Source organism: Zootoca vivipara, chromosome 6 (assembly GCF_965207765.1).
Source record: "Zootoca vivipara chromosome 6, rZooViv2.hap1.1, whole genome shotgun sequence".
NCBI classification, from domain to species: domain Eukaryota; kingdom Metazoa; phylum Chordata; class Lepidosauria; order Squamata; family Lacertidae; genus Zootoca; species Zootoca vivipara.
The window spans coordinates 46,860,531-46,874,205 of NC_142589.1; the positions used below are offsets into that span (position 1 = coordinate 46,860,531).

A 13,675-nucleotide genomic window follows, 5' to 3' on the forward strand; every position below is an offset into this window, starting at 1 on the left:
GTACTCTACATGGGGCTGCCCTTGAAGATGACTTGGAAACTTGGCCCCAAATGCAGTGGCCAAATTACTGGCTGTGGTTCCATTAAGATCACATATAACCAGTGTTCTAAATCAGCTGCATTGGTTGCCAGTTTGTTTCTAGACTCAATTCAAAGTGCTCATTTTTGCGTTTAAAGCCCTAATCAACTGAGGGTCCAAATATCTGAAAGACCACCTCCTTCCCTACAGACCCTCCTGCCAGCTAAGCTCAATGGATGGGCCCTCTTCCTCTGCCCTTAGAAGCTTAGGGTGGTGGCCCAGGAGGCAGCATTCTCTGCAGCAGCTCCTAAGTTGTGGAACTCCTCACAGAGATGCATCTGGCAACTTCATTATACAGTTTTCAGCGAATGTTGTAAGGTAGTACCTCTTTATCCCAGGCATTGACACCTGAGATGTATACAGTCCTATCTTGGCTTTCGAACACCTTAGTTCTCTAATGTTTTGGCTCCCGAATACCACAAACCTGGAAGTGACTGTTCTGGTTTGCAAACTATTTTTGGAAGTCAAACGTCTGGGCTTCCACGGCTTCCGATTGGCTGCAGGAGCTTCCTGCAGCCAATCAGAAGCAGTGCTTTGGTTTCCGAACATTTTGGAAGTTGAACAGACTTCCGGAATGGATTCTGTTCAAATTCCAAGGTACGACTGTGTATATATATTAGGACCCACCTTTTTTTTTTTTAATTGTTAGTTTTAAAAAGATGTTTTTAATGCTGTATTTAAAACTGTTGTAACTTGTTCTTGGATCTTAGAGTGAAGGATGGGTAATGAGTTTATTATTATAGTATTAATAATAATAAAAATAATATTCATCCTTCCTCAAACTCAGATGAATCCAACTGCAAGATCTCTTTCTAGTTTGTTTGCTTCTGTGCGTTTTACATGGGGTAATTAAATTGCCATGAAAAAGGATACAGTTTTCATCTCCATCAGTGTTCTTGGGAGGGCCAGGCATGTTGAGAAGAACAAGTCGCGCATCATGGGATCGGTTTACAATGACTTCGTTCAGCTTCACAGCAGTGTGCATCCTTCGGACGTTTGACTGGTTTCTGTCGAAAGGTCACAATTACAAATGGTGTTAGAAGTCAGCATATGCAAGCTTAGAGTACTAATGAAAAGCATCACCAACATGGAATGTTACAAAAACTTTAGTTCCCTCCCACTAAAAAGGTAGGTTCTCAAGGACTGCTAAAATCTTAATGCTGGTGTGTACACCCCCTGTCCCCATTCTGCTTCTGTTTTTGGTAGGTTATAACAGCAACCACACATACTAGGTTAGGCCTCGATCCAGTATGCCTGAAGGAGCGTCTCCACCCCCATTGTTCTGCCCGGACACTGAGGTCCAGCGCTGAGGGCCTTCTGGCGGTTCCCTCATTACAAGAAGCCAAGTTGCAGGGAACCAGGCAGAGGGCCTTCTTGGTAGTGGTGCCCGCCCTGTGGAATGCCCTCCCATCAGATGTCAAAGAGAAAAACAGCTACCAGATTTTTAGAAGACATCTGAAGGCAGCCCTGTTCAGGGAAGCTTTTAATATTTAATAGATTACTGTATTTTATTTTTCTGTTGGAAGCCGCCCAGAGTGGCTGGGGAAACCCAGCCAGATGGGCGGGGTATAAATAATAAATCATCATCATCATCATGCAATTCTGTCACTTTGTATCTCATTGAACGTAATGTGAAATTTCCCCATTTTTGCATTGTCCCTTTTTATATATCCTGTAAGGGCTGTATAGGAAGAGCTGAAACTGTAAGTGAAAAGCTAATGCCATTATATGACTTCCCATCTCAATCTCCTGGAGAAAAAGTAAACAATCCAAGAACAAATCAAGGTACAGAGTAAAACTGAGTGAACAGTTTAATTTCCCATTTCTTGTGAGGACATAAAACTTCTCCTGGATCAGACCAGTTAATCATGTCTAGCAGCTACTGATAGTCTTTGCTTCCCATCCAAGAGCCACTTTAAGCACACCTAAAGGCTTTGGTATGACCCATCAGCTTATTTAAAAAACCTTTTCTCCCCGTCCCCTTCTGAGAGAGAAACTTGGGGGAGGCTTTTTGCTGCACACACCCTTTGCTGTTAAAATACGGTCCCAAAACCACACCTCCTGTCTGTGCAACTGCCACCGTCACATCTAGCTTGGACCTAAGAGGAGGATATAGTTTATTCAAAACAAGCAAGCAAGCAAGGAAACTTACAGATTTTCCCATTCGCTGACAGCATGAAAGCAAACCGTAATGATAAAATTAATGTTAGCATAAACGGGAAAAAGCTGATTGCCTCGGACACAAAAAGAGAAGACATTTTAGTCTGGCCCTAAGAACAGAACAATGAATCACAGTCATCAAGATACCCTGGCTTATTGCAAAGCACAATCATGACCATAGTGACCTAGTTCATGATGGTTTGATGAGCAGTGTGGATGAGCAGTGTGCTCATGATGTAACTGCGGGTGCTTTACTCCCCCAGCTTTTGGTGCTGCTGCCCCTACTGAGAAGGAAACCACAGTTGGATTTGTTATGCCATCCAAACCCAGACTCGTGGTTGGCTTCTCTCAAAACAAACCTCAGCTTTTGCTTAGTTGCTTCGCTGCAAAGAAACAAATCACAAGACAGGGTTTATATGACATGATAAGGCAGACCATAGCTTGTTGTATGGCAGTAGGGGATGAGCTTGACACCCAAGATTTCAGATGAATGTACAACACACTGCTTGTTCCCATGAAACCATGGTTTATTTTAATGATGGCTTAATGTGACGTGTGGACCAGGTGTCACATTATGTCCTCCCACACTCATTCTCCAGCAGCCTTTAAGTCCCTGCATTTTCCTCCCTCAGCTCCTTTTGTTGTTGTTGTTTAGTCGTTTAGTTGTGTCCAACTCTTCGTGACCCCGTGGACCAGAGCACGCCAGGCACTCCTGTATTCCCCTGCCTCCCGCAGTTTAGTCAGACTCATGTTCGTAGCTTCGAGAACACTGTCCAACCATCTCGTCCTCTGTCGTCCCCTTCTCTTTCTACCCTCAATCTTTCCCAACATCAGGGTCTTTTCCAGGGAGTCTTCTCTTCTCATGAGGTGGGCAAAGCTCCTACACCACTCCTTATCTTTGCCTCCAGTCTGACATCACAAGGCCCACAGCAATATGAGAATCTCACAACCCCACTCTATCAATGCTCTCAACATGCAAATGAGCCACACTTTCAGATAACTAGTGCATTACCAAAGAGGCATGTACCACTGTGTGCGTTCCTAGCCTCCCAATGCCAGCAGAGTCCATCCCACCCTTTGTGGAAGAAACACTATTTCAAATACTTCGCTCTTGTGCTGCCAAACCAAAAGGCAAAATATGAAGCCTAAGCCTCCAACGATGCTACAGACATGGATTAAGGTGTGGATATCCTGGATCAGAAGGAACCTCTGCACTTACGGTTTAATACTGATGAGCTCTCTGAAGTTCTCCACTGCATTGTTACGGATTCGCTTATCAGAGTCGCATTTCTCCTTTGTCCATGTCATCTGGATCATTTCTGGGACTGCTTCCCCTTCATCTTCCTCATCGGAGTACAGACTCTCTAACCTTATGATAGAGTGCCTGTCCTTCACCAGCTGAGCCTGGAAGAACAAACATGCAGGCCTATTATTTTCAGAAGTCAGCAGTCTATGGCTCTTCTACTCAATGCTTTTTGAGAGCACTGGAAATGACTGAGGAGGAAAGGGATTTTGAAATGTCTTGGTACAGCACAAGCAGCAATGAGCTATCAATGCAACTGTGGCCCAGACCTCAAATTACAGGAGGCAGAGAGACCTGGCCCCCTTACTTTTTGGAGATTGCGCTCTTAACTGCTGTTTTTGAAGTTTACAGAAGGGTGAGGATTCTGCTAAGTGTGTGTGTGTGTGTGTGTGTGTGTGTGTGTGTGTGATGGATTTCATTAAGGGGGAGGGGGGGCTACCACCTTTCCCACAATCCAAGCTTTGCTATGGCTTTGCAAATGCAACTAATTTGCAGCAGGCTTGTAAACAGCCCCTGGTAAGGCCAGCTTTTGCAGGTCAAGGCTGTGCTTCCAGGTGACCAAGCAGACAAGAACAGAAGAAAACAAGAAGAGCTCTATTGGAACAGACCACTTCCTTAAACAGATGCCTATGGAAAGCACACAAGGAGGGCTAGGGCAAATCAGCTCTCTCCCGCAGTTGGTCCTTACAACTGGTATTCAGAAGCACTGGAGGTAACATACAGCAGGTTTTAGCCATAATTTTATACGCCACTGTCATGTTCCACACGATCAACAGCCCCAAAGGTTGCAATCTTTCTTCACAGACGAACCGATCCAGCTCCTTGATCATTTGCGCTGCTCTTTTCCTCAGCTCTACAAATACCCTTTTTGGATGTGAGGATTAGAATTGTACACTGTAGAGCACCACTGAAAACTGAGGCGTAGGAGTGAAACTTGTTGCAGGTGTTCAGACACAAAAGACTAGGTTTTAAGTGCAAACCTCATCTTGATGCATGTGCCCATTTCCAATTTGGGGGGATGGGGAGAAAATGTGAAACGCATGTCTTAAAGCAATTACCTCCCAATTTCCCCATTGTCTGAGGTGGGATGTGTGGCAACTGGAGAGTGGTTTTACAGTGGTGGCATCTCATTTATGGCCCAACCTGCCAAGTGAAGTTTCCCAGAATAGCATTTTTTAAAATAACCCCTTTTCCCCCCAATACGGTGAACGTGGCAATTAGAGAAGAAATGGTGAAAGAGGTGTCTGCAGAGTTTGGGATACTTTCATCAACACTTTACATGATTTGATACCAAAGCAAAACATACCTCCCTTTCTCTTTCTGTTTTGGTCAATCTCATCTGCCTCAGCATCTGAGATCTTTGCTCCATCATCAGAGTCCGTTCGTAAGTGTAGGCGGAGATATCGCTGTTTTGCTATGAAAACAAGAAAGTCAGTCTTATAGCTACACACGATGCATTGTCCCAAACCCCGATCCACCACAGAACAAGATAAACCCCATTACCATTTCTACGACTTCTACTTCAGCCTCTATTCGGAGGTGGTAGAGGAAGGTGGCCAGGTCTTTCTTCATCTGGATGCTGTTGTCATCCATCTGAGCTACGGTGAAAATTCTCATTTTACATTTTCGCCAAACCTGTGGAAGCAGAAAATAGGTGTGTATCTTCTCAAAACTTTAAACATGTATGCAGAGCCTGTAGAACCTGGTAGTATGCAAGGCTGCACAAACCTTTAAAAAGACAAAACGAAAAAACCACTCTTTTAACTTTTATAAATGCAAGGGAAAGAGCCATAGTTCAGGGGTGGTACCCAATCTGCTTTGCACACCACACACCCCAGGTTCAATTCTTGGCAATTCCAGGTAGGGCTGGGAGACCCACCTGCCTGAAACCCTGGAGAGCCACTGTCAGCCTGCTTCAACAGTACAAAGCTAGGTGGACCAATGGTCTGATTTATATAAGGAGCTCCCTGTGTTCCTAAGTTACATAGTTGTGTATACACAACATAGTTGTACAGTACATGCCTTGCATGCAAAATGTCACGGCTATCTCCAGACAGGGCTGCAGAAAGCTCCTTCCTAGAACTCAAGAGTCGAAGCCAACCTTATTAGTAGAAAATACTTGGTATTCAAACAGCTACCTATATTCTGATACTGAGATAGGAAAATAGTGTGCATGACATGTTACACAAGGATGGGGCTGATGGGAACTGTAGCCCAAAACACCAGGTTGAGAAGTGCTGCATTACATGAACTAAAAAGTAGGTGATTGTCAACATTTGGCTCTCCTAATCGGAGCACCGGACACCTCCAAATCACCAACTGAGGTTGTTTGTCTCCTTCCTAAATGCTGCAGCAGCAGCGACAGTCATGCCAAAATAGCAATGGCAATTTGAGACCTCAGCAGAACAAGTTCCTCTTCTTGGAGTGACTTCCTGTGTTAACTTCCTGTTTCATGCGACTGTCAGTTCTTGGAGCAGCACCTACAAATGCAGCTGAGTAAATGTCAACCATATGGACCGACTGCCGAGATTACTCTTCAAATGTTGCTTGTTTCAAGTGGCTAATGCTTCTGTTGATTTATATATGGTTTTCATTATATTTTGTTAAGCATTTTTCTAAAATGGTTTTAAGATATATACTATCTTTTAAAAAACCTTTTAGATTGCTCGGGTGCTTTCAGACAGAGCCAGTTATACAAAATAATAAGCTAGTGGTCACATCCGCATCATACATTTAAAGTGATGGGAAACCACCTTAAACAGTCACAGCTTCCTCCAAAAAATTCTGGAAGAGTGGATGAGAATTGTTAGGAGCCACCATTCTACTGCTAGAGCTACAATTCCTGGAAGTGGTTTCACTATCAATCCCTCTTCGCAGGAAACTCGGAAGAACTGTAGCTCTGGGATGGGAATTGTCAGCACCCTTAACAGACGACAGCTCCCAGAATTATTTGAGGGAAGCAATGACTGTTAGTGGTATCGTAACATTTTAAATATATGGTGTGAACGTGGCCAGTATTCCACAGCTTCGATTGACACACACAAGCAAATGGGTGAGCCCAACCTGTCCATCTAGCTCCTGGCACTCTTACTTTATGCTGTTTGAGCAGAAAAGGAAGCAGCATCAGCATGCCTCCATCATGTACAATCCACCAGACGTCGATGTTCCCTTCATTGTAACGCTCATGATTGCCAGGGTAGAAGGAAACATTTTTGGGTACCAGCAAGGCAAGGTGGGCTGCAGTTGTACAGCGTACAGTGTCTGGAGGCAAAAGGAATAAAGACGCATTGTAATACAAAGCAAACGGGATTGTGCACCACTAACCTGCCTTCTTACTAGTGGGTGGCTTTGGCTGTCCGTTTCCTCCTCCTTAGTCCCAGTGCTGCTCTTGTAGAACTCAACAGGGAGGAGGATGGAAGCAAAACTAGAGTCAGCTGGCTCAGCCTCTCATCAGCTGTGGCTCCACCTAATGTTGGCCGCTCTGCCTTCCACCCTACCAGTTCCAATGGATGGCAACCACCACTGATGCAAAGCTCAGGCAGAGCACAATGACACCAAAGCATGGTGAAAGTCAACACCAGCTGCAATAAATGGGGAAGGGGGAATTCCCACACATTAAGAGCAAGAACACCAACCAACATCCTAATAACTTGCCTATAAAGGTTTTCCAGGCTCTTGAGTCTTCACTTTGCCTCCAGCCATACGGCCACCCCAGTACCACCGTGTTATGCTTCATGCCTCCCAATCCGCATGACTGTATCAAGTGGGAAATGCCATCCCGGACTTTGTTAGCTACGACAACTTGGCAAAATCCTTTCACCTTCTCAATCTCGATCATATTCTTGATTGTCTGGAAGACAGCCAACAGGATTAAGGTGTCTCCCATTAAGAGGTCAACCCTCATAGGGCAATTAAAAAACATTAGAACATGCAAACAGATTTCTACACTTGCACATGTTGACTTGTATTTATGGGAGGTTCCTCCTTACCAAAAGAATAATTAGTACAGCGATTTCCAAGAAATGGATATATGTATGTGGCCATGCTGGCCGAAATACCAGAGTCTAGAGCAGGCATCCCCAAACTGCGGCCCTCCAGATGTTTTGGCCTACAACTCCCATGATCCCTAGCTAACAGGACCAGTGGTTGGGGAAGATGGGAATTGTAGTCCAAAACATCTGGAGGGCCGAAGTTTGGGGATGCCTGGTCTAGAGAGATGCCTGAGCAAGATTTCTGAAGGTTGGAAAAATTGTGTCTGTGCCTGCTCTCTGCTCACAAATAACAAAATTGGAATAAAATTGATAGAAAAGAGTGAATATACAGCATAAATTTTGCAAATAACAAGAAACTGCACAGTACGATCTATCTGCATAACTTTTAAGTATATTTATTTAAATGATTGTTTCTTTATTATTCTCCTCTCAAGATTCCCAGGGCAGATTATGAAATTTCAACACACAAGAAAACAAATTTAAAAAACTTACAGAAATACATGGGGAAAAAATCTGTAGAGCAGCATAACACATGAACTCCAGCAAAGACAAAACAGATAAAGTTAACTTTAAAGGTCTGAAAAAGAAGAATTCTTGCCTTAGAACCAAAATGATATCAGACCAGCCTCCCTAGGTAGAGCATTCCACAACGGCTGCCACCACTGAGAAAGCTCTTTCCTCAGCAACCTCTCACCATAACTCAAGATGGTGGAGAAACCCAGGAAAAGGTCCCTGATTAAAATATTAGTGTACAAGCAACTCCTGGTTTGTGCAGGGGTTGCATCAGGTAATTGCATGTGTAGGCCCCCCGCCCCATTCGACACCCTTTCGGAGCCGAAAATGGCACATGCTTGGGCAGTCACATGCCAGTCAAATGCATGCAAAATGGTCAGTCTGTAATGAAGACCCCGATCCCAAGCCATAAAGTTCAAGACCAGAACTCTAAATGGAGCCCAGAAACAAGTCTCATTGACACAGCACAATTCCCCTTTTTTTGGTAGAGAATTTAAATTATTTCTTTTAGTGTGGAGGACACACAGCCTTTGCTGGAAAAAAAGCCTTGAATAAACAAAACGCTGCACTCAGACATTCTTTAGTATTTGGTTCAGCCGAAGCCTTAGCACATATCTGAAAACACTTTATTTGCTTGCCTGCCAAGAGGCTTTTTCTGGACGGAGCCTCAGGCCTTAGAAAGCCATATAAACTTTCTTGCCAAATGCTCCATGATACTTACAATTTGTTTCTAGTCTCTCCCCCCCCCCCAATGCCCACCTGTTCAGCCGCCTGTGCTTCTCCATAGCTCTCCAGGAAGTTGCCTTGTATTGCTGTTCCAATGATGGTCAGTCCCTTGCCGGCTTTCAGCTGAGAAGCAAACGTCAACAGTCTGGGGTATTTCACATGCAAATCTTCGTCCAGTTTCAGAAGCACCAACAGCTGCGGTCTGAAAAGAGGGGGAAAGAAATGGTTCTGGGGCCAGGTTTTTTGAATATTAAGCAGCTCTTAAGGAGCACTCTGGCTTGGAAGCGTTGAAGAGTTATTTCACCAACTGGCTTTTATCTATTCAGACAGCTTTCACTAGGAGACTGGCTCATCAGAAATTCAGTTCACATGGGAAGTTTGCATCTAAATCTAAGCCAAACAGGCCAATGGCTGCATACTAAAAAAAGCTGCCCATCCAGACTTTCAAGGGGCTGACTGGGGCGTGGGGGGGAGACAGCTGAATCACCATATTTATTTGTGCAACATGTGTGACATTTCTATGAAAGAGGACCATACAGTCAGAAAGTATGTAACAATTGGATTTATGACAGGGCTTTTCATATCAGTGCTCCTAGAATGCTGAGGCAATCCTTAGCTCAGTAACAACCGAAAAACTTGTCTGAAATACAGCTCCAACACCATTTGCTTCTTCTCCCTCTCTCCAAGAAGCTCAGTGTGGCATATATGGCTACCCGCTCCCAATTTAGTCTTCTAACAATCCTGTGAGGTAGGCTAGGCCCAAGGTCGCCCAGTGAGCTTTATTCATGAACAGCAGCCAGGCCCTAGTCCAACATTTTAACCATTACTTAAACACTGGCTAATTGCTATGCCTCTCTCATGACAACCTCTTTCCCTGCAATAAACAGCCTTGGAGAGGTGGAGGGTGTGGACGAGGGTGTGATCTTTAGTTGCATAAACCCAAGCAGGACATTAGATATGGTGACATCGGATGAGATGGAAGAAGCTACAGAAACGCGTGTGAAAATTACAATATCCAAGGCAAGAGGTTCTTAGCTTAAAACTGTGCATTGCTGAAATGTTTCGTTTCGCTTGTCTTCAGCCTGGCTCCTACTGGTTGTCTGCAGACACTCTTCCAGCATTTTTGTATTTGGGGGGAAGAGTCTGCACACAAGATCCACTTCCACACAAGTTTTTTAAATACAGGTAGGTAACCGTGTTGGTCTGATGTAGTTGAAACGAAATAAAAAAATTTTTTCTTTCAGCAGCACCTTAGAGACCAACTAAGTATGTAATTGCATGCACACGAAAGCTCACACCAATGACAAACTTAGTTGGTCTCTAAGGTGCTGCTGGAAGGGGAAAAAAAATTCTTATGTTTTTTTTTAAAGTAAGTAAAAAGGCCTGCATCAAGGGGCTTGCAAAATAAGCATAATTTTGATTTCATGTACGGTAAGTTCAGAATCTGGGGAAACCACAGCTCTCCATTTCATTAACTGGGAAGAAACAACAAGAAGTCACCTCCAGTTCTTGGTGTGTGGGGGCCCTTCCTCCAATCTCAGCAGAGCATACCGGGCAGCACTTAGAGACAGGCCCCGGATCCCATCACCCCATTCCTTCTCCGCCCTGTAAAGCACAATTTCAAAATTAAGCCAGCTTAGGGTGCGACTCCCTTTCCAGAAAAAACAACTGTATTTAGCTCATTTATTTGCTGTCTCACAGAATAAATGGACTTCCCATGACTAGACCTCAATGCGCTATTCGTTTGTTACCCTTGTCTCTCACTCTTCCTTTGGAAATCATAGAACAGTTTACACAAAGTTCCCAGAGTTCTCCCTATATAACAGGGAGGTGTTCCTTACCATTTGGCCACACAATGACTTCCGGGTGGTGGGAGTTTAACACTATGTTTGGAGGGCCATGTGCTCCCCTTCCTACCATACAAACACTGGCCAGGTTTAGACCCACTTAAGAGAGCACAATGCAACAGTAGATATTTCTAGGACATTCACTGGACTATGTGCTTCCAAAGGAAGGGTTCACCCACACTTCTACTTGCCCCACTGTTTCCCCTTGGGGTAACCCCACTGTTTATCACTAAATCGGAGCAAATGCCAATTGGGTTTTCTCTGGGTTGACATTTGTTCTGATTTCGCACTAAAGAGCAGGTTTTCAAGGGGAAAGCAGCAGGGCAAAGACAAAACCTCTTGGACCCATGCCTAGAAAGCACAGGGCAAGCAGGAAACCACTCAGTTCTCTATGCATGGGACAAGCAGAAGTGTGGACAAGCCCAAAGTCATTATGTTTGCCCAAAGACTTCCACAATGATATCCCCCCCCTCCTCTGCTCCCACTATTTCAAGAACTGTAGCTGTGGAGCACATTTGGGGGGTGGGGTGGAAGAGAGGATGGGGAATCTCTGTTGTGCAAGTAGAAAACCTTACATGAATAGAACAACTTCATTGGGCACAACCCATAAAATTCAGAAATTAAATGATAGAATTAAGCATCCTTCAGAAGATCCAGTTCAGGGCTTCCCAGGGTATAGCTACTGTTTAAGGGATAGTTCTGTGTGCATGCATACACCCACACCCAGCAATCATATTATCATGTTATTTTGATCAGAAGCTACTTACCCCTGGTATTCAATGTACTTGTAAATCATGCCTGCAATGAGCATTGCCACTAAAGCATAATACCAGGAGGAGATGAACATCAGTGCAAGGCAGATACTCATGCCTAAAAAGGACAAGGCCCTGAAGGAAACAAAACTCAAATGTTAGCACATATTTAGAGCTGGTTCACACATGCATGGGGATTCCTTGATTTCTTTACCCTTAGTGACCGGCAGCTGAATGTGCAGATTCCACTGAACAGTACTGTGTTGGAGGTGATCCAGGAACTCTTATCTGTAATGTTTATATATCAGTGATGGCTCATTCACACATGCAGATCATCAATAGTCTGCTGAAAAGCATTTCCAAAAACTCTTACTGGTAGCTTTCCGCTTTTAGCTTTTCACACACTCAAGTGCCCTAGCCCTTAATGAGGAGGGATCAAATGGCCATATGAATAAGCTTGTGAGACACCCTTTCTCTCTCTCTCTCTCTCTCTCTCTCTCTCTCTCTCTCTCTCTCTCAACTTACCAGTGGTAGTACTTAAATCTGGGCCTCCAGTTTGGAGTTCTTAGGAGTGTTTGCACTGCACAGGCTAAGTTGACAAATAAGTAACACATCAAGAAAAACCTAGTTGAGGGAGGAAACAGGGGAAAAAAATCACATATAGGTCTGGGCCCACTGTAGAGAACAAAGCACAAATTTCACAGCTAACATAATGAAGACCGATGTGAGGAAATGGAGGAGTTTTAAATTAACACAACAAATTTAAATTGCTTTGTAGTAACCCTCCAATCTAAAATTTCCAATATTTGTGGAGAAACTTTAGTGATACAGTACTGTTGTAAGTCTGTAGGATACGCAGGTCTTGCCTCCTTCCCAATGACCCAGGCCTTGGCCCAGTCAACATACGGTGGCTACCAACCCTAGTCAAACCCTAGAGTTCAAGGGAATTTGCAGGCCTTGGCACATGTGTGCATATTGTTGTATTGGCCAAGAGTGTAAGCCAGGAATTCCCTATTTCAAATCTCACCTTAGGGCAAGCTACTGTTCTCTCATCTGCACCTCTACTCCCCTACTGAATCTATGATAGGGGATAACACTGGCCTATGTTACAAGACATGCAAAACACTACAGACACTTTAAAGTGCTATCTAAATGTTTTATATTATTACACCTGGAGGGAGTTGAAAGGATGTCATGTGGAACTTTTTTTATCCCTGGTGGACAAGCTGACATCCATTAGTCAGGCCTGCACAACATGTGAGCCACCAAGCCAAACATCAAGCCACCTGCCTTGGTATTCTTGGTGCTGCAAATCAGCAGAGGAGGCTGCCTGTCAGCTGACAAGCCACCATACATGGCAGATGGGTTTGGTTCAGCATGGTAGGTCATAAGCTGTGCAGGCCTGGACTACAAGGTTATCAGTGTTGTTGCTTCCCAACCCAGAATAGGAAGAAGCATTTGAGGGATGAAAATTTAGGTCCTGTTGTCCTTTGCACATTGTTCAATCCTGGCCTGAACTACCGAGCATCAGGGTTTGACTCTGTCAACTTGGATTTGGCCTCACTGGGCTCAGTGGCATTTTAGCCCTGAACTGAACACCTCCCAATCCTTTTGTTTAACTGTGACAAACTGGAGCCACCACTAAGTGGCGCTGGAGGCTTACATTCTACAGCTGGCTGCTGAAAGCAGAAAAACATACAATCCTGTTTCATGCTGCAATAATTTTCCAAAAAGACACACAAACTGCGTTCCTGGGAACTCGTTTTCTCTGAAATAAGCTTGTTCATAACTATCCACCTTCCTCTGCAGTGCACAGCCAGCATGTATTATTGGGTACACTCTACTTACACAACTCTATAGCTCAAAGGTCAGCAGTCTCCACAAAATCAAGTGTGCACTTTAGCACAATTTCCAGAATTCCCTGTAGTATGCAAGGTTTCCTGGGCAGACAAGTCTATGTGGAAAGCAAAGCTGAAGTATAATGGCACCTCCTACTTCACCAAGACTCACAAGCAATCAAAGTGTGGAGCAGATTTTCAGCTAGTTCAGGGTTACGGGGTGCAAAATCACTGGTGCATTCCTTCCTGGCTCCTCCTAGCTACCAGCTACCATCTTTAATTCCCCATAATGTCCCTGGTTATGACATAGCATCATTCCAAGGGGCATTTGAGTGGATTTGAGTGCTGGTTACAACCAGCAGCCACAGCAAAGAACCAGGACATATTAGTGACTTTTGTGATCCTTGCCTTCAAAATTCAACCCCACTAAATTTGGTTTGGAAAAAAACCTTTAACACAGCTGGTC

At 44.2% G+C, this 13,675-nt stretch overlaps 2 protein-coding genes across 2 annotated transcripts in view; one reads left to right on the forward strand and one right to left on the reverse strand.

Moving 5' to 3' along the window:
• PLCG2 (phospholipase C gamma 2) overlaps positions 1-1,399 on the forward strand; it is a 73,801-nt gene extending 72,402 nt beyond the window's left edge. Inside the window, exon 34 of the mRNA XM_088672027.1 lies at positions 1,285-1,399. The gene's annotated coding sequence lies outside the window, so the exon portion shown is untranslated. The remainder of the gene's footprint in view (positions 1-1,284) is intronic.
• Positions 1-13,675, reverse strand: part of SLC12A4 (solute carrier family 12 member 4) — a 64,972-nt gene that overhangs the window by 2,122 nt on the left and 49,175 nt on the right. Inside the window, exons 14-23 of the mRNA XM_035120938.3 lie at positions 11,897-11,995; positions 11,387-11,506; positions 10,273-10,377; positions 8,806-8,974; positions 7,196-7,391; positions 6,633-6,802; positions 5,045-5,176; positions 4,848-4,955; positions 3,458-3,642; positions 952-1,085 (exon numbers count right to left, since the gene is read on the reverse strand). Of these exons, the coding sequence (XP_034976829.3) occupies positions 952-1,085; positions 3,458-3,642; positions 4,848-4,955; positions 5,045-5,176; positions 6,633-6,802; positions 7,196-7,391; positions 8,806-8,974; positions 10,273-10,377; positions 11,387-11,506; positions 11,897-11,995 (1,418 nt within the window). The remainder of the gene's footprint in view (positions 1-951; positions 1,086-3,457; positions 3,643-4,847; positions 4,956-5,044; positions 5,177-6,632; positions 6,803-7,195; positions 7,392-8,805; positions 8,975-10,272; positions 10,378-11,386; positions 11,507-11,896; positions 11,996-13,675) is intronic.